This window comes from Maylandia zebra, linkage group LG20 (genome assembly GCF_041146795.1).
Source record: "Maylandia zebra isolate NMK-2024a linkage group LG20, Mzebra_GT3a, whole genome shotgun sequence".
In the NCBI taxonomy this organism is placed as follows: Eukaryota; Metazoa; Chordata; class Actinopteri; order Cichliformes; family Cichlidae; genus Maylandia; species Maylandia zebra.
In genome coordinates this window covers 13024661-13051084 of record NC_135186.1, presented here as the reverse complement: position 1 = coordinate 13051084, position 26424 = coordinate 13024661, and the positions used below count along the sequence as shown (strand labels likewise).

Here is a 26424-nt window from a genome sequence, read left to right as displayed (position 1 = left end):
TGGGCAGTGGGAGCTTACCTCATCTTTGTATTTGACGATGTAGGAGTAGATCTCGTGCAGCGCTGACATGCTGTTGAACTGGCTGAGGTGCAGCCGGGACTGCTCCGCTAGGTAGGCACTCATGTCCTGATCGCTGATGGCTGGCATGCGGGAGATATCGGAGTAATACCTAGACAAGAGTTCAGGCAGAGTTGCGTGTCATGCCACCTTCGTGTCCATTCACACCTTGACTTACTGCCTCGACCTAAGCTTCCCATTGAAGGATTAATGCAGCTTAATACAATTTCTTTGCTGATGGTTAGCACCTTGTTAGAGCACACATTGACCTACTTTGCCATTTAATTGAAAAATAATGAGATTAGTAAAATAAGAGACGGCTCAATTCAACTCAGTTTTATTTATATAGCACCTAAAGTCACCTAAGGCCGCCTCTGCTACAATAACCAAACAATTAGACGATCCACTATGAGCAAGCACTTCGCAACAGTGGGAAGGAAAAACTCCCTTTTGAAAGGAAGAAACCTCTGCTAGAATCAATCTCAGGGACAGGCAAGCGTCTGATGGGGCCGTGGGGGTGAGGGGAACATAGGAAAACAAAGCCAAATTCAGTTTTTTCAGATGCCCACCTGCTTATGTAACTCGGGAATTGATGGCTTCGTTGTCATGGTTGATGTTAGGGCCCTGGGTCGTTCTTTCCCCCTTATGTAACAAAACTGCTTAGCATTCCCTTTGCAAGCCCCAGCTCCTGATCGGTGCATACATGTGCTCTTTATTTTGCCCTCCTCGCCTGACTGTTTCTCCTGTCTCCCTCTTGCTGCCATATTTGACTGGTTACGACTGTCAGACTGTCATTCAGGGCTGCTGTGATCAGTGAGTAGCCTGCTCCGTACATTCTTGCTAACTGCTACGAAAGGGTACCTGTTACTGATCCTTTTAAGTACCTCGTATGCATAATGTTCTGCAGGCTTTTTGCCTGCCAGCTTTTGATTATATAACCTGTTTGTTTAGTCCTGTCAGGGGCATTAAAACACTGGGACGCAGGGCCAGGAAGCAGCGATTAGCACACTCGCACAGTTAGTTGACTTCCTTTGTAAGATACTCACTTACAGACGTGCTATTTATTCTGTAATGTTTGTTTTCGAAAGGAAAGCCAGCGAGCCTAGCATTTCTTTTCTTTTCTTTTTTAAACAGAACAGTTTGATTTGGCTCTTACATTTCAGTTCTAAGTCCAATTATATTTTATCCATCCTATCCTCTGTAAGCTTTTTGGTGACTACTTTGTGACTCTTATGGATATTGACGGGAACCTAGCTGGGTTTGTAACAGCTGATTCATCCTTTACTCATTCATATTTCATTAATATTTCGTTTTTGAGATGGTGATGCTCTCAGTGAAACAACAACCTTAGTATTATTGACTCAGTGTTGCTGGCTGCACTGGGAGAGTGAAAGGTCCGTAGAAAGTGAGGCAGGTAAAAACACAATATATTAAGAAAACATCCCAATACTGAGCTGTACCTGGATCTGTGTGCACGATCCATATCTCGGCTATCTCAAGGTTTACTGCAGCAGGGCAGCGCTGGGAGGAGAGTGTAGGTTTGGAGGCATAATGGAAGCAAGGTTCAACTGCACCCAGTTAAATCTCACCTATAAATCCTTATCTCACGCTTCCTCCAAAAGCTCTGTGGAAGCTACACTACTTCCTGCAGCATATTCAATTCAAGCTGCTCAACATAAAGAAATACACAGCGGTTTTCCCACAGATTTAGACTCTGTTTGTGACAGTAGAGTGCACATGCATTTATGTGCAGGAAAGATTTCTTAAGTATTATTATACATTATATGTTATCAGTTTCTGCACTGCAAATACTTTTACATGTCCTGACTTTACAACAAACTACTGAGAAGACAAGCACTCGCTCTCCACCGTCTCTCATCCAGTGGATTAACTCCAGCTCCACTATTGTGGATTGTGGCCGTCTACAGCAGGCAGTGATGTGATCTGCTGCATCGGCCATCTTGGTCCTGTGAATGAACCAGCTCGAGACCTGCTGCAGGTTCAGGTTAGAGTTTGCAGTAGATCTTCAGAGCAGAACAAAGGCTAGTTTATCCAGCCACAGTTCAGGATGGCAGAGATGGATTATGTCTCACCCTGGGACAAGATTCTCTGAAGAAGGAGCTGAATAATACTGAGAAACTGCCGCAACAGCTACTCACTGTAGAAACATATAAAGGAGAGCACCGGGGCTAGCTCAGCTTTCAAAAGAAAAGAAATAGGATTGCCCACTAATGAACTGATTATCGATCGTGCCATTTTTTTAGATTAAAAAAAAAAATGCTTAGTGAGATTATGAATGTACTTAGGTGGGCATTATATTTGGGCAGGTATCAAACGCTGTACTCTACCAGAATGGTGTTTGTTATCAGCCCTTCTGTTTTACCATTAGCAGTGAAAAACCTGGAAATCTAAAAAGGATTAAAAATCAACATTATATATATATACATATATATATATATACACACATATATATGTATGTAGAGGTGGTGTAATGCACGCTGCTGAGCAGCAGATAGCTTCCCCTCCCTAAGCCTGGTTCTGCTGAGGTTCCTTCCTGTTAAAAAGGAGTTTTGCCTCCCCACTGTTGCCAAGTCCGAGCTTACAGGAAATCATCTAATTTGTTTTTCTTTCTATTATTATGGGGACTTTACCTAACTAATATAATATACTAATATAAGGCACCTTAAGGTAACTGTTCTTGAGATTTGGTGCTATATAAAAAAAACTAAATTGAATTGAATTCAGGTAAATTTAATTACACAAAATTTGAATGAATTGAAGGAGAAACATGAACAGAGCGCCTCTTGCCCCTAAAGTGGAACCGCAGGTGGTGCGATCACTTGAACATCCTGGAGTTGGGCAGAAGATTAAGAGGCTATGGCTGCTTCTTAGCAAAATCCAGTGAAACCTTTGTCTTCTTCTTTCTTTTTGTCTTAGAACTGATCCATATGGAGCAGCTCTCACTGTAATTTTACTCACTCTTTATAGTACACTGTATTATATAGTGATCGAGACAGCTGTAATTACTGCAGAGTGGTTTCTTTGCAGTAATTTAATCCAACTATTATGCTTTAAATGCCAGATAAAGTTCAGCCTGTAACATTGCTACAGTCTTACAGCTGTTTTTAGCTTAATAGTTTAATAGTGTAATTAACTTTGATTATAACGCTCCAACTCATTTTTCTCTCACAGCTCATGAGGAACTTTTAACATTTAAACTGCGGATACAAAAGGTGTCCTCCCATCAAACGTAGCTGTTCTCAAAGTCTTCGCGTTTGGGTCAAACTCTGACTCACCTCTCGACCCAGTTCTTGTAATTGGGGATGTCTTTAGCGTAGAGAAGCTTATTTGAAGGCGAGTCTTTGCCTAGTTTGTGCTCCGATGTTGAACAGGAGTCCATGAAGGTCTGGGCCACCACGGACAGACAAGCATCTGTGATGCTGTTCTTATGAATGTCGAATACAAACTGTGGGTTCTTGATCACGTTCACCCAGAACCGGAGAGGGAGACTGGAGAGAGAGCAAGAGAATAAAACCCAAAAAAGGTTTATTTCGAAATAAAAATGTAACATCGTGTGATTAAGTGCTTTCCGTCACTAGCTTAATTCCACTTGTAGTTCTGTTTTTTTCTAATTAGTTCACTGTGTACACAGGCAGTGCCGGGGTCCTCGGGGATCGTAGCAGCTGTGTGGCTGGAGACGAATGCTCTTCATTGCTACGAAAACGCAAAATTTTATTAAATAATTTGTGAATTACAAACACTGCAAATCTAGTCTGAAGATCTTATTATAGGAAGCACCCAACACAGCATTTTTTACATTTTTCTATACATTTTGCAGACTTGGATGTATCGATTTAATTCAGTGCAGCATTGTTTACAAGGATATTTACTTTGCAGACGCTGCGATTATTACTATATTTTGGCATCCATTCAAATCTCTTTGAAATGCACTTTGATTGCAGTCATTTTCAGCGAGATTTAGACTCCAGCGCAAATGTCACCAGGGCCAAACGTGAAAAGCGCCTGAAGATCTCATTACGCTGGAGGTGAAATTTGATTGAACCGAACAGGGTTACATCCGGTTTCGAGAACACTTTACATTTAAGGGGAATTAGTTTTTCAGCGGCTGCAGATTTCTGACTCACCAGTTGCTCTTCCAGGTATGTCGTACATCATAGTCTGTGATGGAGTGTTTGTCAGCCTGCTCGTCCAGAAAGTCAAACATATACTTGATGGCCAGGGGCAACGCGCTACCTCTGTGGGCTGTGCTGAAGATGGTCTCAAACAGGTCGTCCACAAACTTCTGTAACGTACCCTAAATGAAGGAAATCAGGGTGTACTTTAAAAAAGAAATGTAAGGAATATTTTAACAGTAATTGTAGCTGTAATATCAACTGTTTTAATAATTTCGAGAGGTTATTACAGACCAACAAACTGACTAAACTTCTGCTAACATAGAGGTGCTCACACTTGCTGATCAAACATCTGGCTGCTACTTTTAATTTCTATGGGATGTACTTAGTTTTTTTTTTAACTTTTCTCAACAGTTTCACTACACTGTCGGGTTGTTTTTAGTCTATAGGCAATCACTGAAAGTCTTATTTAAATGTTGCTGTGATTCCCACCACACCGGTCAAAATGGCTTAGAGGTCTTTGATATTAATGATGATTATATACAAGCATAAGCTGCACTCTTATGTTGAACAAGCATTCTGACATTTTAGTACAGGTGGTGTTCCCATATTATGGTAATCGCTCTGACCTTTCTGATATTTCTGTCAGAACCACTTTAGTCACAAGAGGACTGTTATTTTAGTGGCTGTAATTTATATATGGAAGTGTGCCTCTGTTCTGGGACCTCCTCACCGCTCTAAACGCATACACAGAAAGCCAAAAGGCAAGGAGAGCAGTGCAGCAGTGAGTAAGAGCGAACATGACTTGAAATAGAGGAGCTGGGGTGGAAGTGGTTTGCAGAGTGGGTTAATAACACTTTTCATATGAGCCATCAGCAGATCTGTATGAAGAGCTGGATCAGGTAACTCTATGCTCAATGTTTGTTTTGGGTTTTTTTTCCTAACTTTTATTGATTCTCTACATATGTGTGCAATAATTTCTTAGGATTAAAAACATTCCCACATATGCTTCCCTTTCAAATCAGCCTGACTATTAATTAGAAAGGAGGAATATCTCAGAGCTCAGGAAGCCAGCATCAACATAAGCAGTTTCATGGCACTGTGAAGCAGAATATAATGTACCATTTCCAGCTACTTGTATCCACAGCACCTGAATGGGCCTCGAGCGTGTACATTGTTACTATGAATGGCCCCAGTGGGAATCACAGCGATAACTCTGGCTGTGAGACTTACTTGCTCTGCTGACTAAGCGCTGCAGAATCACAAACCAGAACCCCGGCTCTTGGATTTGGATAGCGCTTTCCTCCAATGACAATGCCTCAACATAATTACCTCAAATGTAGCTAAATTAATTTCCCTAACACCACATTTGTCACCCCGACTTCTCCATCTGGCAGAATCTATTACTGAGGAAATATATGTCGGGATCATATTTAGTCAGCCGCTGCAAAATGGAGCAGGAATTATTCCTGCAACGCTTGTGAATGAAAGCAGGTAGATCTGCATAGACGAGACGCCGGGGCAAACGGGTTTGGAAAGGCAGCCATAAGAGAGACAAGGACAAGATGAGCTTCTGAATTGCATTTGCCTCTCAGTTTTTTTTCATCATACATCGCCAAATCTTCAATCCCTCAACAAATTACTCTTCTCCTGACACCTTGTGTATCTGCCTCCCTACCCTCTGCACCACAAGCCCACCTTTTTATTAATCTGTTTTTTCTTATTACCACTGGAAATTGAAAAGCCAGCTTGCTTGTAACTGCTGCCCATTGCTACATTTCCCTCCCCCCTCCTACAATTAGAAAGGAGAAGGTGAACTGAAAGACAATGAAGGAGAGGGGCAAAGACAGGCGGCCTGTTTTGTAATGCAAGATTCCAAGATGGAGGGAATGGTTACGAGTATGTTTAGCTTCACCGGTAACACATTTAGTCAGTACATTTCACTTGCTTCATGTACAATAAAGGCTTTGAAGCAATCTCGCCCAATGTAAAGACTCAGACAGAGTTATTAACACTTAAAGAGAGGGACTACATACATGCCTACTAATTTTCTACCAAAATTCTTCTCGGAAAACAAAACCAACCACTGAAACTGCACTTCTATCTGTGTCCTGTCACTTTCCTTCCACTGGCGTACCACAAGGATGGGTGCTTGGTCCCCCTACTCTTGTCTGACGATACCCAGCTATTGTACCTTCCTAACGAGTTGTCTCACAGCACACCTCAGCCCACCCAAACACCATGATGGATGGCTACCTTCGGCTCAACTTCTCTAAGACTGAACTGGGGACCATCTGTTCAGCCCGGCGTTATGTTTTGTCTACACAGAAAGCATTTCAGCTGTGTTTTCCCCCCTTGTTGTCTGTCTATTCTCTACTGGAACAGATAAGCTCCTATCTTAATAAATCCATCTGTCTGCACAGGCTGTGTAATGTCTCAGATTTTACTCTTTACTGTATCCCCAGACCCAAAGTATATTTACACTTTTGGAGTATATGTTCTTACTCATTATGTGTGTAACAAGAGTGGCTGTATACTGGGTTCTCAGTGCCTCCAGACACTGATATAAGTATTCATCCCCTCGCCAACCCTTGTCTCCTGCGTGGGCTTGCAAAAAGCCTTCTAATTTTCTACCTTGTGGGTCTGTTCTGTGAAGTTTCAATCTGTGAATGTAGTGGGTCTTTGACCTGATCTCCTGTGATGACAAACCAATTGCTAGTTGCATAAATATTCTCATCAATGTCTGTGATGATGTAATTTGATAAAGATAAAGACCCCTCAAAGATGTGGGGACACTCTGTATTAGAAGCTTCCTCTCCTTTTAAATAGGTGAGGTGAATCACTCTGCACGAAAGAGCTGAAAATGCTGAAGAAGAGTTTTACTATTAGGTTTTAGTGTCCCCCTGATGGTTTCAAGTGCTGTTTAAGAGGTTTTTCCACTCTGACTAGAATCAATATATATATAAAAAAAAAGAGAGTGCTGTTTACACCCCTGCCCCTTACTTTTGTAGCCAGCAGCCTGGTCAGGTAGATCTCAGAGACCATCTTGCTTCCCCGGTCGCCCTCCCTCTGGTCTGAGTGGTCGTGGTTTTTCACCAGGTGCCACAGTTTGGTTCCGCTCTCCAGATCGGGGGTGATCATGGGCGTTCGAGAACGTAGGCTGTCTGGACTACTGGCCGTCCTCAGCATACTCTCTAAATGAGACAAAAACAGAATTACTGTAGAATTACTGAAAATACTCAAAAATGGTTTAACTGACCCAGAATCTCTACCATCTGTGTCTGGTTCATTATTCATTGTGAGAGTGTCATGATTGGAATAAAGCAAGAAGAAATCTGTGACTATTTCATGTAGGATGGGGGGAGGGAATGTGCCAGGGAGGTAAGGTGCACAATATCTGCTGAATATCTCTTGTTTCTGGGGTAGAAAGCTGGACTGGAGAGAAGAGGTGGCGAGACCAAAGATGCTAATGTGTGTAACCATCCACATGCTTGGTGAAAGGACAGTAAGGAGTGTGGATGATAGAGGAGAAGTAAATATATGGGGAGGGTGGAGGGGGGTGACGGGAAAAAAAAGGGGGAGTGGGCGAGCGAAATGGACGGAGAGTCAAAAAGGTCAGGAGAGAGGGGTGAAATGGAGAGTAATGGGAGTGCATGGGATAGAAGAGTGAATGAGGCTGAGTGGGATGGTGTAGAGCGCTGCTGTTGCTTTTGCCAGTGGGGTGCTGAGTGGCTTTGATTCCAAGCTCATCATGACCATTGGTGGCCAACAATTTTGCCTGTTCTAATAACACCCCGCTACATGCACACATTCATGCACGAGGCACACCAACAGGATCATAATAACAAACAAAAGGGACACAGTCAAAGAGACTTTTTAACCAAACTTTTTTTCACAGTGGAGCAAAATAGCTGGAGCCTTGCAGCAGTGTGAGATAGTTCACTACAAGAGAGGTTCAGAAATGAAACAGGTCCTCAATAATGCCATTCTCAAACAGTGTAGGTGTTGTGTGATGCACTGATTAAACCATTTATTTTGTTCCAAGTAGAATCAATAGAAACTGGCATATTTGCAGTGAGAAAGAATTTTTAGTCGGTACTCCCATATTTCAGTTAATCATACGTCTACTTGCATATAATATGGGCCACTTGTGCTGTTAAACCCTCGGTAATATCTATCAGCTTATCAAGTTTTGTGGTTGTGTTGATTTTCTCTAGCAGATGCTGTAAAAATGCCCTGCAAAAAACACATTTCTACACCTGCCAACATGTAGCTTTGAATAGTACTGGATTTAGAAGTTAAAGGTCAAATATTTCTATCAGCAGGTGAAGACTCTGAGCTGCAAGGAGGGTGAATATTGGACATGCATTCATCAGGTGGCAAGAAATATGACTCCAAGGAGACAGAATGCTGGTGTGTAAACAGGCAGCAGTTTTCTACTGCTATTTATTTGCCTTAAAAGCATAAAATACAATTTCAGATAAAGAGTCAGTTTAAACAACGTGTGGAATCCTGACAATAGTGTGTTTAAGTTAATAATATATTAACCTTTCAAACATACAAAATAGGCGTCCCACCAGGCTCCAAACTGGGACCACTTTTTTTGATGTGACGTAAAAGGGTTACATCTTGGATAAGTTGTCATGACAGCCAGGTGAAATATATGAAGTAAATACAAAGTATGAATAAATACAATGAATGCTTCATATTAAATAAGAAGAAGTTTGCTGATGCTCAATAAAATAATTGTTGGGAGTTGGGCATGAATCTTTTTTAGCTTTTTCATTTTGGCATGAGGTATGCTAGAAATACAGTTTGAGAACAGCTGTCATTGAAAATAAACACTTTGACCAGCACTATTTTTTCTGAATGCTACATTTGAGGGAAAAAGGACACATCTGACTTTTCCACTATTTTCAGGTCGCGCAATTGACATCAGAGTCGGCATTCAGCAGAAAAACTAGCATGTCAATTTTCCATTTCCATATAAAACACACACAAAAAAATAAAAAATTCAAATTCTAACCTAAACATTTCATTTTTTGGCACAGGCGTTTTTGGAGAACAGCCACACTGATTTGGGGCTACAGCAGATCAGCGGCAATGATAGCAGCTGTGCATGTGTGAGGGTTAATACCCACTCAGCATCAGATGAGGGTTCAGTTTTTTTTCTCACCTCAGAGTAATTTATCCTCTAAATGGTTTAATTTTCCAGTGGAAAATACCATACTGTTGCTGGGGCTCTGTCTATCTGACTGCTACGTGCCCTCTCGCTCTCTCTCTCCATCTCTTTTTCACTCTGTCAGCTGGGGATCGAGGTGTCTACTTTAATGCCTGTCATTTATGGACTGCTTGGAAATAGCCGTGGAATAGCCTTGGCCTGCGCTGATGGCAGTGGATAAAAAGGATTGCCATTCACTCAGATGGAGGTAAAAAAAAAAAAGAAAAAAAAAAGTACCCCAATCATGGCCATGACAAACAAAGACAAAGACTGAATGAAAGCGAGTTAGAGGCTCTGAGGGGAGGCGAGCGGTCAGAGAAATGGGGATCATTGACAGACTGATTTAAACAGGATCGAGGCACGATGGGAATGGGAGCCGTACCGTATCTGCTGAGGCTTTTGGTGAAGGTGGAGGAGTTGGAGATGTTGTAGGCAGAGTTCTGCTTTGGCACCAGGGCAATCACTGAACCATCTGTTACCTGCACAACAAAAACAATACACACACACACCACCAAAATATTCAGTGTATTACTCTTGCTGAGTAGCTGGCTCTTGACGTCTGTCCTGCTTTGTGCTCGTGTACCTGATAGTGAGCCAGCGTGTTGAGTCTTTTCCAGTCGTTGTCAATCTTAGTTGTGACATCTTCATCCTGCAGGATGATTCTGGCTATCCGACCTTGACGCCATTCTTTGAAAAGAGGAAAGCCGAGTTGATGGCAAAAAGCACAAACACAAATTGCATGTGTGTGTCATGAAACTGTGTATCACTTGCCATCATTTTGCATTTGTGTTTTTTATATCTTCAATGTAAAAGAGGTAGTCAGTAGGTTTATTAAATTTTACACTGCAAAATTACATTAAAGCAACTAACAATTGATCAAAAGCCTGTATCCAATGTGAGAAAAGTCCCTGGACTTAACATTCCCGAGAACAACAGAGAATTGATACTGTCGTTTGCCTCATTTCCACAGAGCAGTTTATTCTCTTTAAGCTTATTGGTTTTTCTTATTGAGTGGCTATTTGCAACATTAAAAGTCCAGATAATGATGCCGCATGCTTACTCTGCAGTATCGTGCAGCAAGCAAGCAACGTTAGCAGCAACCCGAGTCACTGAGGGAGGGGCTAAAATGAGAGCAGGGTTCTTTATGGTAAAAGCTCGAGATATTTTAATCTGTTGGATGGATAAACTGCTGTCACACCAAAAATAATAATAATAATAATTAAAGAAACACATTTTAATCAGAGAGCTGCATCAAGTAAGTTAAACTTCTTAGTTGTGAGGTATGCATACAAGAATGTGCGGGCCATACTAACTACTGAGTTAGTCATTTTAAGTTTCGGCAAAATGGACAAGCCTGCTGGATCACTTTTATTTCCATCAAACAATGTGGCATCCTTTCATTCCTAACACATCACTAAGTCCATATTGATACAGATATCAGTTTTTGCCCATTAAAATCTGATCTATGCATGTCTTTTATCCTGTCTTTCTTCTCTTACTCCAACCGTTCACAGCAGATGGCCCTGCCCCGCCCTGAGCATGGTGTTGCTGGAGGTTTCTTCCTGTTAAAAGGGAATTTTTCCTTCCCACAGTCGCCAAAGTGCTTGCTCATACGGGGTTTTTCTCTGTATGTATTATTGTAGGGTCTACCTTACAATATAAAGCGCCTTGAGGTGACTGTTGTTGTGATTTGGGGCTGTATAAATAAAATTGAATTGAATGTATATTTAAATTATACACATATATTACATACATATATATGGGTTTCTAGACTTTTCTAATGCTTTTAAGTCATCAAAAAAGTTTTTCAGATTAACGTCATGGCAATCTGGGCTTAAAGGCATCGCTGAATGTAGTATGTTCATTAAAGCTAAAATGGGACAATGAGCTACAGTGCACTGATCTCACCCGACTACTGGATTTATGCAATTCTTATTGCAGACGTCTAAACAAAATGACTGGAAAAAAACAAATGAATCTGCTTTTATTTGATTTTATCTCATTAAGCCTGCACATACAGTCCTGCATGTCTTACCCAGGTCCATATCAGAAGCCTTTGGCCTTTGCGAATAGGGGCTGCCTTTGTACACGGCATCGAGCAGCTTCTCTTTGACCTGAGTGATAGTGTCGCAGTTGAGACACTTGACTGTCACCTCCGGGGCGTTCTCATTCTCTGGATTTACACAGTGCAGCGTCTGGAAACATTTTAAAAAAAAGCATAAAAATGGAAGAAAAATGGAAAAGACAAAAGAAATTAGGCTTTATCAGGAATATGTCAAGAACGCTGCAAACAATGAGCACTGGTTAGTTGAATGGTGTAAACGGTTGTTCAGGTTGTCCAGCATCACTCTCGCACCCAGTTTGTTTACAGCAGCTCATTTTCAAACCTGGACACATCCCTCGTCTATTTAGGCAGTTTGAGAACATAATAACTCGGCATTCGCACTTGGGAGCGGACCAAAACAACTGTAGCAGACCCCGCTGATGAGTAGGTTTGCCTGCATGTTTCCAAGCTAGACCTGTTTTGTTAACACTGGGCAGCAAATGGGACGGTCCACGGCCAACTCCCTCCAAATGCACCGCACGCTTTAACAACCCGCATTTCAGCAGCTGACTGTTTAGACTCTCATGTGACTAAAACTTAACAAATCGAATGATTCGGTCCCGAGCAGATGAAACGGGCCTCGAGACACAGCGAGTTTACTGACCAGTGTTTTGTAGTCAATCTGTTGTCTGATGAGCTTGTCCTCACTAAGGGAGTAGCGGGCTTCTCCTGTGATGGCGTCGATGGGTCCCTTCTCCATCTGCTGCTTGATGGCACAGTAAAGCATGAAAAGAGGCTCCCCGGCACACTCCTGGCGAGAGACGAGGCAGAAACAGACGAGTTATCTGGAGATCAAACACAGCGCGATTTTTCTCTTTTATGTCAGAAACAGTCCTAAAGAGGGAAAACCGCCCAATAATTCAAAAATCCCCCCAAAATTTAAAATGAAAATAAACAAAACCCCTAACAGAACTTAATAAACACAGTGATTCAATTTAAATCTGGTTCCTAAGAACGTTTGCTACTCTGAAGACACTGGGAATACTTAAATGTGTAAATTAATAACAGCGATGCAAAATGCTGTGTGTAGTAAGGCGCTCACATAAATGAGTAAATGAGGTAAGTGTGTGTTTTTGCAAGTGTCTGGAGAGCAATTAAAAACAACAAAAACTGGGTAGAATTTACGCTCAGTGGCCACTTCATTAGATACACATTCCCAGTAGTGGGTTGTTGGGGTTTTTTGGCCTACAGAACAGCCTCAATCCTTTGTGGCATACATTCAACATTCCTCAGAGATTTTGGCCCATGCTGACATGACAGCATCACACAGAATACATCCATGGTGGGAAATCTTCTATTCCACCAAATCCCAGACGTTTGGGTTGAGTGGACTGATCAGGTGGATCATTCTGGACCTGAGATGGTTGTGTGGCACCAACAACTACGTCAAACTCACTTTTCTTCCTCCTTCTGATGCTCTCTTTGAACTTCAGCAGTTTAGTCTACTGTGTGACTAGCTGATTAAATATTTGTGTTAATGAGCAGTTGAAAAGGTGTACCTAATGAACACTTTTGGAATCGTGACTTATCCATTCATCTTTCAAGAAGAGGGTGACAAAATACATGAATAATTAAAGAGCTTGACGGTGAAAACTTAAAAAAAAAAAAAACAGGATTCATTTGCTCAAACTGGAGATGGAATATTTCTGTAACTGTGTGCAGAGTAACATCCAAGTTAATGCATCACGGACCGTGCTGACCGGCGACTGACATGGCTGGAAAACTGCATGAAAAAGAATTCTTCACAGTCACGTTTCCCTCTCACTCCCCCCTTTATAGCCTATCTGTCCGTGTGCGTCCGATAAAACGGCACCAAGGATTTTACATTTGGTTTCCCCAGACGTTCAAATTCAGATGCAATTTTCTGTGCCGTGGTGAGCAGTCAGAGGCGATAAATTAGGTGCGGCAGCTGCTTTTCTCCCTCCTTTGTTGTCATACGGTTCTTCCCGTATTTTCTACCTCTGAATAAAGAATGCCTCAAAATGTTTACAGCGTGAAATCAAAAAAGCAACTTTTAGAGTTTCCTCAATTATGCAAAACACACATCATCATCATCATCAAAAAAAAATAACTTTAGTTAAATTAGTTACTAGTGATTGAATTTCTGGCTTTCTTTAACAAATCCTGGCAATTTCTAACACTGTCAATGATCTGTAAACGAACGAGATGAAATTTCAGACCTACCCGGAATGACGTCTCAAGATGTGAAGGACACAGTGGTGTTATGTAAACATCTTTCCTTTTTTTTGTTCCAGAGGGAGGCTGAAAGCAGCGTTACGTAAATCTTTTCAGCCTTCTCTCGGAGCCGAGCTTATGTGACCAGACATAGATGTTATAAATATGTTGCCCACTCTCCGCTCCATCAAAGACACTTGCCAATCAATAGTGTCATTAGTCATCACTTGGGCCCAAGGAAAAACACTTGCGAATGAAGTAGCGGCAGTTTAGAGGAGAGAGAAAGGACACATCACAGCCAATACTCATCCTGACGAGAGTTTAATGATCGACCGCGCAGTGCTCAGGGAGACACTTCAGACTGTGTGCGCGTGTGCGTCTGCTAGAGATGCATGAGGTCCAGCTGAGAGCAGGGGAAAGTACTAATTTATCCGTCTCACCTTCAAGCACACTTAACAACTCGCTTTTTCTTTCTAGCGCGTGCATTCCTCCCTTGCGTCCTTTTTTCCTTCTTTTCCACCATAATAAAAATCCTCAGTTCTTTATTCTTACACCATCTTCCTTCTTTACTTTTTCATCTATTTCCCTCATATATATTCACACATTACATTGCAAAGTCCAATGTAAAAAATAAAAGGAATAGGAGGTTTGTCTTCAATACAGTGGCTAAAATGGCCATCGCCGTTCCACCTAATTGTGTTTTTTTGTGGCCACATATGTAGTACACCAAAGGTGGAGGCGAAGAGAACCTGTAGGTGTTTTAATCAGCGTCTGCACCTTCAAACTCAAGAAATGAAGGATTGTACCTATGTTTTATCATCTGAGAGGCGTCCCTTTCACCAAAGAAGCGAAAGAGACAACGGGACCTGCATCTGGATAAAATGCCACACATCAAGCTTCTTAAACTGAAGTCAGAGCATTAATACATGGAAATACGAATAAACATCCTTAGTTATTCCCAGTACTGTCACAATTATTTACTGTCAGCAGATTAAACATGTGACCCTCCCTTCTCCAAACAGTTGCCAACTAGCCAGCTAAAACAACAACAGTTGCTTATGTTGATTGAGTGTCAAAGTCCACCAATGCTAGATCTATCCCACTAACAGCCACTAACAGCAGCAAAAACAGCAGCGCTTATCAACAGAAAAGTTCAGAATATCCTCAACAACTCGGATCAGCATCGCTGTCATCAGACAGAATTCGTATCAGAGTCCTATTACAAAGTTTTACAGCCTCCTCCAGAAACGAGGACACGTAATAACATCTGACATAAACAGTCGACTAACTGATTGTGTACTTGAACTGGGAGGTACTTGAAATTCAGTTGACGGCAATCTGTGAACTACTGACACCTAGTGGTCATATTTACCACACTGTACCTTTAAAGTCAGAAGCCCGCATCATTCTCTCAGTGTTACAAAAAGGTTTCAACAAGTACGACAGACGACAATCGTGCAAACCAGCGTGGTTCTGCAGTACTTCAATCTAAAAAAATCCACCTCAGCATGAAGGCTGTGACAAAGCAAGCTAGAATATAACCACTCAGTGTGAGCAAAGGGCCATCATGTTCTGCTTGTGCTAGTGTCGCTAACGTTAGCCATGCTTTGCAAACTGATGTGACATGGAGTGTGTGGGATTTTATGCGTGGTTCCACGTTTTGGCGATATTTGGAAGACTTTTTATAGAAGGATGTGATTCATAGCATCAAACCGGTCTTAAATACACACATAATGGTTATTGCTTAACTTAGTTCATTAGCTTGTTCTAAAATTAAACTGTTTTCTGACTGATAAGATAGGTCAGATTTTTTGCGTCTAACTTGGGCAAATTAGGAAACTAAATTATCAGTCAGCAACATCTGTATTCTTTACTCCCAATTTTCTCAGCTTTTTTTTTTTAAACTTTCTTTTACAATTTTCTCCTCATTTTATTCACTTGCACTTCAAAAAATTGCTCCTGCTTCCTGTCATCCTTATTTTTCATTGCTTTCCCCTTTCTCTGCCCTCTTTTCACATCTTTGCCCTGCCTTTCTCTTTAACTCCTTGCTCCTTTCTCTTCACCTCTCTATTTTCCTAACTCCTAATTGTCACCCGCAACCTCCATTCATCTCCCCTCTCTCCGCCACCTCCGATGCCCATCTCTGACCTCTCCCTCCCCTCTTCTCTCCGTCATTCCATTGCTGCACGCTTTAAGAAGCTCGTTAGCATCTGGGCCAATTAGGTGGGCAGCTGCTAACGAGACAGAGCGAGCATACATTACAGCATTACGCTTCGGCTTTCTGCCTCCGTTGCTTGGCCGCTGCATGCTTGTCTATGAAATTTGCCTTTACTCCGCACGCTGCCTTCATTAGGGCTGCCTAATTGTATCCTGACATTTACATTTTAGGGGTATGATGACGGCTCTGGCTGTACAGGGAGAGGAAGAGGCTCACATTCCTACATTCCACTGAATGCTGTGTATTTATTAGTTTCCAGATTTAGAGATTTTATAGAAATAAAAATAATATTAATAATGATGACAATGAAAGCAGTTTAGGTAATTACGGTTGTTTGTTTTGGTAGAATTTAAGGACTTATTCCTGTAATATTCCAGTTATTGATTAATCACAATGAGATTAATGCGCAATTTAACACAGTCTTCTACACAGTCCACCCTCTCTTTCCCAAAATTACTCAACTTTCTTTTCTGCTGTGACTCCAATAATTATCACATTGCACTCTTAATATGATTAGGATTATACTGGCATATGAGGACAGCTCCAAGTCTTTCCGTATGTAATTAAAGTGTGGAAAGGAGAAGGGGAAACCCAATGAGAAGGACGAGAGAAGCATTAAAGAAAAAAAGAAAATCGCCTCACTCGGCTGTGCAATAGCGAGAGTAGGGGATGACGGACGGGAGAAGATAAAGGGAAAGGGCGACGCGTGAGGACAACGCGACCGACGTCCCGCCCCCTGGTGAGGCGAACGACCTCAAGGCAGAAAGGAGACTGACAGCGGAGCAATGACAACAAGAAATGAGGCAGATGAAAGGGAGATCAGAGGAAGAGAAGATGTGAGCTAAAAGAACAACAGAAAAGATCAGTGGAGAGGATGTGTCAGCTACACGAGTAAAATTACGTGAGGGGAGAAGATCTGTGGGCTTACCTAAAGAAAAAAAAGTCATTAAAAACAGAGAAGAAAAGGGTGCTGCTTAGAGGCTTTGATGATTGATTTACTCTTATGTGTTCTGCACTGCTGAGGGAAGAAAACATGAAGGCCAAACAAGAAAAGCTTTTAAATAAAAACACACTGAGGTAAATGGAATAAAGAATTAATACAAGTCGGGAGCGTTAAATTAAGACTATTAATGCGAGTGATCGTTCCTTACCTTTAGGAACTTATACAAGAGGAATGTGAACCAGTTGGTCAGCATCTTCTCAGCGACAGACTCGGTTCTGATGCAAACAGAGAAAAGAAGGCAGAAACATGATGCTTGAAAAGAGACGCTTAAAGGAAACAACAACAGACCAACAGAGCTCTGATATCTCTGATAAAAGAAAAGATTCTCAGCCCTCATAAACATGAAGCAATTCTTTTATTAAAGGTTTATTTATTCAAATAAGTAATCGTTAAAGAAAAATATACTCAGTGTAAATGAATGTCAATCAAGTTCATTTCACCAGAGTCCATTAAAGTTGACGTGTTACATTATTACATTGTGACAAAATCACATGGAAATTTTTCAAATCTGTACTGCAACTTAAGAAAACAGCAGCAAACAGAAACACGCTGCAAAAGCATGTGAAACACAACGGAAGTTAAATAAAACACAATGAAAAAAACATTTTATAAAACACGACAGAAGTGTTTTGGGGACACAAAAATGTGACGGAACAGCTGCAGAAGTGACAGAAAGCAAAAGGATCGCAGAGAGACACACTTCAAAGAGGAGGAGGATTCATCTCGTCGTGACGGCGATAAAAAGGTTGTTCGCATTATATAATATTGATACAGTATCGTAGATCCTATAAGTCTTTAAGATGCTTTCTGTTAGCTTTTCACTTCCGCAGCTGGTCCGTCACATTATTGTCTTCCGAAAAACTTCCATTTGTTTCTTTTGTGGCATTTTTTCTGTTTCCCTTGTGTTTTTGTGCTTTGGCAGCATTTTTGTATTTGCTGTACATTTGAACTCTCTGCAGAAAGAATGACATCATATGGTACTCATTACAAAAACAGTATTTAAATCTGGTTGGAGTGAAGGAGCTGCTCTTGATTTCCAAAGAATTATCCGAAAAAACTGACATGGACATGAGGATTTTTGTGATAAGTCTTTCCTAAAACCGTTTTAACAAAATAAAAGTATATCCCCGTAGACAATAGAGTGCTTATCAAATTGATTAGAGCATCTGTCACGGAAACAAAAAAACACAAATATTTGAGAAATTTGCGAAAAACTCGTTTAAAATTGAAAACTACTCAATTCACATCTTTGTACCCAAATTTGAGCCGACACACTGAAACTTCTCTGAGAATCAAGCATAAAGTTTAACCGCTGAAACTGATTTTCTGTTTAAGAATGCAAGTAAATATCTGTCATTTAGCATCTTCATCAAAAATGAATCATGCGTTTTTGTAAAACAGCCCATGAACATTCGTGGATCGCAGTAGTTCTATTTCAGAATGAAAAATATCACCATTTTGATAAAGAACTTGCACATACATCTGGTACACCCAGAGAACTGCCGCTCACTGAATATTTTCTTGCTTTTGGACTGTTCTCTGCAAACCCGAGAGATGCTTGTGTTGGAAAGTCCCAGCAAATCAGCAGTTTCTCAAACTCACAATCACCTTTCCTCCACATTCTGATGCTCACTTTGAACTTCTGCAGGTCGTCTCGCCCATGTCTACATGCCTAAGCGCTCTGAGCTGATCCATGTGATCAGATATTTGTGAGAATTACATGTCAGCATTAATAAAGTGGTGTGTGAGTGTATAAAGCTAGCTAACCATGACTGGTTAAAAACTACGATTTCCTGCAGGTTAAGACGTTAACCTGTGATATTCTGCTGATTTCCAGCTTTCAGAAGGTGGACTGTCAAAACTGAACACTTAATATTAGCATAACTGTCCGTTATGCTAATATTGCTTTTCTGGAAGATGATGATGATTTTAATGAGCAAAGTGAGCAGAAATATAGATCCGGTCCATTTGCAGTCAAAGTTTGATATAAACTAATACTTGAAATGAAAAAGTAAAATTAGACAAAAGAAAACAGAAACATTAAAGAGATATCCCTTTTTAAATAATATGTTTATGCTGGCTTTACTTCCTCACCTCCTTAGCAGCAGTTTGGGATGGTTTTTGCTCTCCAGGTTTCTGTCTATCAGGTCGGATAACAGCTGTTTCAGGACCCCGGTGGCATACTCCATCTCCCCCTGCAGGGCCGTCATGATCAGAGACGCCACATTGCCTCGATCCCGCATCGAAAATGACCTACAAATACATTCAATGTTTTAAAAAAGGATCCTTTACAAGTGATTGACCTTGTTTTTGTTTGGCCCCATCTGAATTGTTCCTGGAAATACGTACGCGCCGTTAACCTCATAGCAATTCATTTAAATATTAATGCACATTTTATCTTAATTAAACTCTGTTTAGTCATAAAACATTTGGCTAAGTGCCTTACAGTAACTGTAGAGCTCCTAAAATGTGTTACTGCTTTCATAAACATACCTTTGCTTTTCTTTTCTTTTTTTCTTGATGCATTCATGTTTGTAAAAGCACACGTTCCCACCATATTACTAAAAATGAAGAACACTTATGAAATATACGAGTAAATAATGACAAACCTCTGGGCCTCCAGGGTTCGTATGAACGTCAGCAGGAAGTGCTTCTTTGTCAGCAGCTGGCCGAACAGGGTGAGCGCCTTCTCAACATTGGCAGGGACCTGGAGATGTTGGGTGTTGTAGACAGGGTTAAAGGGCTGCTTCATGAGAGGTCACTTCAAATAATGAGGTCAGAGGTATGTGAAAGTAATAGCGGTGAGGCAAAGGCTCAGGCTTCAGGCTGCTCTGATTCGAAGACTTTTTAAAATTAGTAGGTCTGTATGATATCAGTGAATATTCCTTATATGGTCCCAGGAACATAGCGCTGGCTGTGAGCACAGAAGCTCCCCGAACCTACTATTTAAGTCTTGTGTTGATCACAAAGCAGCTGGCTTAAAAGGGAAGGGGTGCTGAAACAGCTTGTTTCAGACAGTGAATGTACTCAGGGGCTATTTTTGAATTGTGAAACACTGAAAGCTGCTCTAGTAGTCCAAAAAGGAAAACATACAATCACCAATAAGCATAATAGGACTCCTCAAGCTTTGGATTCCTTAAACAATATCACAAAAGATTGCGATACGCACAGTACAAGTAATGAATCTATGACTCACTCTGGGCAAAGAGAGATTCCGAACACATCTGCAAGCAGACATATGATGAGCTCAGACTGGCTTGTTAAACAGCGAGGTAAGACTGATTGGCTACTCTCCTCTCCTGCTGTGCTGCCGTGCGGCGTGTTCCACTTCAGATGATTTCAGCGGACAATTTTGACACGATTGTCTTCTTGACATCGGGGTCTGGGGTGTGTGCGCGTGGCTCAAAGCATCCTCCAGTTGAATATGGATAAGACGAGAATTTGAATTTACGGTCCTGAGCTTTAGCCATCTCACACGTTATCTCTGTCTGCGATGTTAGCGGTTAAACTCTACTTGTTTGGTATAATCACACCTGCTAGTGGGGTGAATGTGTTATACTACTTAAACGCCCTTAACTGAATCTTTTAATAACCCGCTGTCACATGGGGAACTCTGGCTTTTTATCAGTTTAAGGAACTTTCTTAGAATGTCGAAAGTCTAATCAGACCAGCCTGAACCAGCCGAGCATGAGAGGGAGTCCTCTGTCAAACAGAGCGGGAGGGAAAAGATGGAGAGGAGTAGAAGGAAGGATGAAGCATTAGGGCATAGCAGCATTGCGTATGTGTGTGTGTGTGTGTGTCAGGGTTGGGTACAGAGGTGCACCCTGCTTGTTCCACTGGCTGGCACCTGTCACTACTTATCAACAACACGCGAAACCCCCTGAAGATGCCTTTCTGACGCTCACTCGCTCCATCTTCCTCATCGCTTTAATTCTCTCTCTCGCACTTATTTTTGACTGTTTCACATCATTGGTGTCTCTCTCTCTCTCTCTCTCTCTCTCTCTCACTCTCTCTCTTGTTTTAATTTCTCCCTCTCTCCTTGGTTTTGTGTGTCATCCTTGCACACACACACACACACACATCACATCTACCACTCCCCCTCTCTCTCCTACTTTCTGTCGTCATCCTTTTGTACCACTGTAACATCTATTCTTTCTCTCCTCCGACATGCAATAATAAAGTGTCTGGGCCTCTCTGTAAAGTGCTAAATGAGATTCTCGGCCTCCAGGGTGGATGGTGAGTGCAATGTGTGCGCATGTGTGTGCGTGTTGGAAAAAAGAGGGAGTGTGAGCGAGATAGAATGAGATTAGACAGATGGAGTTGCATGTACATACTGCGCAGGCAGGGTCTTCACCAATTTTTCCAAGATAGATTTAAGGTTTGTAGATTCACAAATCTGCAAGACTGTGTGTGTATGCTTGGATGTGTGTGTGTAGGTGTGTCACGTGGCTGTCAAGCTTAGGGTGAGAGCAGTCACGCAGTGCAATAAAGCTAGGAGCATTGGTTTACCCAAGTCATTGGATTACAGCGGCAACCCCTGGGGGCAATACAGACGGTTACGGAAGGAAGTCTAGACATAACAATAAAATACGTAAGCACCTTTTACCTCTGTGCCTGCCTGACACCCAAAGTTAAAGGTGTACTCACACTTTTGGGATTTTGGATTATGGAAAACGGAGTTTAAACATGTTCTGTTTGTGATGTAATCCTAAAACAATGTAGAGTAAATCTAACTGTGATGAGCATACGTACACATACAAATCACATTAGGACAGCTGCTTTCAGAGAGACTGTCGGCAGGGGAAAGTTAAGTTCTTAATTTTATACAAATATAAAATTTTCCATATTCTATTGAGATCCTGGAAGCTATTGTATCCTCACAGCAAAATGTGTCTATATAGGTCCACACCTCTGAGTGTTAAATACAACACTGTTGAGTGTTAAATTAACACTTTTGACAGTGTTATATGTTTAAAAGTAACCTAGTCAGTTTTGAAGATTAACAATGGCTAACACTGAGCAGTGCTAATTTTCTAACACTGGAAAATAACTCAAAATGTTAGAAATATTCCAGTGTTAGAAAACCAGCACTGCTCAGTGTTAGCCATTGTTAATCTTCAAAACTGACTAGGTTACTTTTAAACATATAACACTGTCAAAAGTGTTAATTTTGACCCAGATGAAGGCCCTAGCATGCGAATGGTCAGAAGAAAGCAAAAAAAGTATAATGGAGACAACCTGAGCCAATTCCACTACACCTGGTGCGCGGGGGGAAATGATCAATATGGTCTTTGTGACATTTTGTTTGGTGGTGTGCCTTGTGATTTTTCTAATGTGAAATATGTGCCGTGGCTCCAAAAGGTTGAGAAACACTGCTATAGAGGTCCATGGGATCACAGCCCTCTGCCTTAATGGTAAATGGTAAATGGCCTGTATTTATATAGCGCTTTACTAGTCCTTAAGGACCCCAAAGCGCTTTACACATTCAGTCATCCACCCATTCACACACTGGTGATGGCAAGCTACATTGTAGCCACAGCCGCCCTGGGGCGCACTGACAGAGGTGAGGCTGCCAGACACTGGCGCCACCGGGCCCTCTGACCACCACCGGTAGGCAACGGGTGAAGTGTCTTGCCCAAGGACACAACAACCGAGACCGTCGGAGCTGGGGCTCGAACCGGCAACCTTCAGATTAAGAGATTACAATGTTGGTAAATGCTTTCCTGATGAGTTTATGGACTAACTTTTGGGACATGTTAAAATTAAAAAAAATATAAAAATGGAGGATTATCCATGGTCTAATGACTTGTGACTGAAAAGTCATTAGTTAATCAGCAAGTCGATTCACAGTCAGACCTGCCTATCTTCAACGGCAGAAATGCTCATCTTGAAGCTTCCTAACGGAACTTCAGAAAACAGCAGATGATGTCACTGTCCATCTTTTATACTGTGGTCTACGGTGAAATGTTGGCGAGAAGCCTCAAGCTGAGCACTTTTGTCATCAAGGTGTATTGCGATGGGAGGAGTGGCTCTCATATAGAAAACAAAGGACTCTACACACTCCTATGGCAGGAACTTGTCAATCAATATGTTCACTATAATTTAGAAATGTGAGAAAGAAAATCACAAGAAAGAATGCAGGTTTTGGCATGGCCTCACTTCCAGATCTGGAGAGTCCATGAGTGAAAAATAGAAACACTGGAATATTAGCCCTTATAGTAGCAAAGTGGGTTTTCAGAAATTGCAATCTGTATAGCGGCTCGGTTCCAATAACTGATTCCATTTTGGATCTGGTTTGCTTCCTTCAAAATACCTGGATTTATTAAGCTCTGATGAAGATAAATCTCTCATCTAACCTCACTGCCAGAGATTATAACAGTTAGCGGCTGTTAATTCCATCATGGGCATAATGAAACACATTGCTGTGTCTTAATAAAATGCTCTGTTAAGCCTAAATTGAACCAAATTTCATATATTCAAATCATATATATACAGACACACACACACACATATATATATATATATATATATATATATATATATATATATATATATTTAATCAACATCTATGTTAGGCTGCTCTTTCAATACAAATAACACTGGGACAAAAGAAAATGATTTTCAACCTAATTAAATTTCTGACTTGGAACTAATTTAGATTTGTTAAACTGTCTTGTTAAAGAAACACAAAGGGAAAGCAAAGAAGGAAACAAAAGAAAGAAAGTACATTTCCCACTACTACATTCCTGCTGTTCTAGATGCTCTAAGGACTCTGTTCGTTCAGATTTAACATTATCTGTAGTTTGTAAATACAGATTGATAGTCTGTGCTCATAGCCAAAATTGTTGTCTTTCAAAAATAACTCGGGGTGAATCACAGAAAGGAATAAAAAAAGAGATACCAATGGCAGCTATGACACCACCCAGGGGGATTTTATTTCTAACAATATGAATCAACGTTCTGGATTAGAGCGATTAAATTAAGCTGTAAAAGGTCAAACAAATTACTCTTCGACTCCAAAAAGTCAGCGCTCCAATCAAAGCCAATGGAGCAGCACCAGATTCTACATCTTAATGATACTGCTGATTGCAAACTTGGCTCTCTGGTTTTTAGTTTTGGAGGGGAGTAGTTTATGTTGACATACTATTAATTCTCCTTCCCTTGGTCTCAGCGGTAAGACGTCTTTATAAATCAGGTTCACTATTTCAATTTGGCTGTGCTGGCAAGGAGTTTGCATATACTGGTTCATTTAATAACTTTACAGTGATTTATAATGCCAACAACAATCCTAGGAACTGTGAATCTAATTTTCTTTTTGCTTTGTTCCCCTTTGCCTTTCCTGCATCTTTTTTAACATCTCTTACATAACATTCTTTTTCAGTCAATTCAAAGCAATACTTACTGTATAACTCTTTTTATCTACATCAAAAGAATAAGGTGAGTTTCTGTCCCTTGAGATCCGACTAATGATGATACTATGGCTCTTGAAAATTCATTCACATTCATTGAGACAAGCTGAATACATTAAGACGAAGTAGGTAAAATATAGGTTATGTCATTGCTTTAAGGTGTTCAGCATCTGGAGTTCTTGTCACATCTCAGGCTTTTTAAGAGTCCTTCCTTTGATGAAACGTGTCATGGGATAATGCTACACAAGTTTCCAGCAGTAAAGCTAGTGGGACAGTTTTAATACCGATAAACAGAACTTTCAGAATACTTCTATGGCAAACTTTTGTCAAACTAGGTGAACTACTTTAAGTAAAGCAGCAGCTGTATGTATCCATGTTTGGTGTTAGTTTGTTAGTAAAGCCTCTACTGTAGCTGATTATACATTGTTAGTTTGTTTCAGTCTCAAGTTTGGTCGGTGGTGTACTGACCCGTACCTCCATCTCCTTGAGCACAGGATGGTCCTCAATCCCAGGGAAAAGAACTCTCATTGCATAGGTCCGATAGTCTAGGAAGGGAATCCCAGCTCCATCCAGCTCCTGGGTTAGTTCATGGATGTCTGTCTGTAGCTCAGCGAAAGCTATCGATGGAGAAGAGATAATTGGTTATTATCTGTATGACCGAACAGTAGCACTGCCTTGATGTTTCATCATGTGTTAAGTTGCCCAGTTAGCAGAACAACAAATGATCTGTCTCTGTAGCTAGTCTTAATTGATCACTCATACTAACACTTTAGCTGGTGAAATTTACAATAAGATCACTTCATTTCATGGTAACTACCACAATGAGTGAAATAAACCCAAGCTTTTGTAAATATAATTTTGCAATGTAAAAGCAAACATTGTGGAAGTGAAAAGGTTGACTTTTTATCAATCAATAAGCTAGCTTCCTCGATTGAAGGACATAGCATAACCTTTTTACCTATGTTGCTACAGGTTTATTTAAATATCCAGTGGGAGAATGTAAATTAGATTTCACTGTAAGGAGACAAGGGCCCTTTCTCATTTCTCAAGTACGCGAGTCCTTACTCGCATTCTCGGCGAGTCCGGACTTGCTGAGAACACGAGTATGGACTCGCAATTTGTACAATTGGAACACCAGCGTACTTGACGATGTCACAGGTCCGGAGTTTTTACTGCCGTCCCTTCTTAATTTAATTGTGATTAATATGTTATGAAGCTTAACTTTAATCTCCGCCAAACCGATTTACCCTATTAATAAAAGTAGTGTACATGTATACCTTAATAAAAATAAGCAGGTGAGAAATTAGAACGCTTTTATTTTTACTTTAGTAGACACTCAAAAGTTACAACGGACAGCTGCTGGGGTTTGGAGGAGAACTGAACAAATATTTAAAATATAATCTGATCATTTTGAAGCAGCCTCCAGAATCTCCACGTATTAACATGCTGTTTTTGTTCCCGGTGAAAATGTTTCCTTCTGAATTGAATTACAACTCAGCCAAACCCATTTACTCAGGAACAAATAAAACACTGAAATAAACCAAAAATTAACATTTCGAAGTTATCTAAGAGACTTATATATCATGTTTAACCTGAGTAGTGAAAGACTGCGGGCATGTGTGTGTGTGTGTGTGTGTGTGTGTGTGTGTGTGTGTGTGTGTGTGTGTGTGTGTGTGTGTGTGTGTGTGTGTGTGTGTGTTCGAAACGATGTACCGGGAGTCCGCTACTCTCGCTGGCTCTAGTGATCCTCGACCTCCCTAGCTATGGAGCTGGTGGGTAACAGACGTTTGGAAATATATGATATCTTGATAAATCGAGCAGATATTTGAAGCTTACACAGCTACATTCTCGCTTGAAAATAACTTAAAAGTTTATTTTGTGACAGAGAAAGAGTAATATTTAAAAGGTTTTAGCCGCGCTCCTCTGCCATTGCCGCGTTTGGGTTTTGAACGAAATGCATTCTGGGATATTTAGCTGTACCAAGTACACACAAGTACGCATATTGAGACAGGCCCAAGGATTTCAGACAGCACAAATACATGTTTTGAATGAACAGTGTAAAATTCATAGTCGGAATTTATGCTTAAAATGTACTTTTCAGTGG

General features: G+C 40.9%; 1 protein-coding gene across 4 annotated transcripts in view; it reads right to left on the bottom strand.

Moving 5' to 3' along the window:
* LOC101472406 (plexin-A1) overlaps window positions 1-26424 on the bottom strand; it is a 314386-nt gene that overhangs the window by 9100 nt on the left and 278862 nt on the right. For 3 of the 4 annotated variants that reach the window (XM_004570017.4, XM_076877989.1, XM_023153954.3), the window contains exons 21-32: window positions 24789-24937; window positions 19521-19618; window positions 19006-19164; window positions 17060-17126; window positions 12120-12266; window positions 11447-11606; window positions 9995-10098; window positions 9794-9890; window positions 7194-7384; window positions 4203-4372; window positions 3354-3566; window positions 19-169 (exon numbers count right to left, since the gene is read on the bottom strand). In XM_004570017.4, the coding sequence (XP_004570074.1) occupies window positions 19-169; window positions 3354-3566; window positions 4203-4372; window positions 7194-7384; window positions 9794-9890; window positions 9995-10098; window positions 11447-11606; window positions 12120-12266; window positions 17060-17126; window positions 19006-19164; window positions 19521-19618; window positions 24789-24937 (1706 nt within the window). The remainder of the gene's footprint in view (window positions 1-18; window positions 170-3353; window positions 3567-4202; window positions 4373-7193; window positions 7385-9793; window positions 9891-9994; window positions 10099-11446; window positions 11607-12119; window positions 12267-17059; window positions 17127-19005; window positions 19165-19520; window positions 19619-24788; window positions 24938-26424) is intronic. The other variant, XM_004570018.4, reaches the window with a different exon arrangement.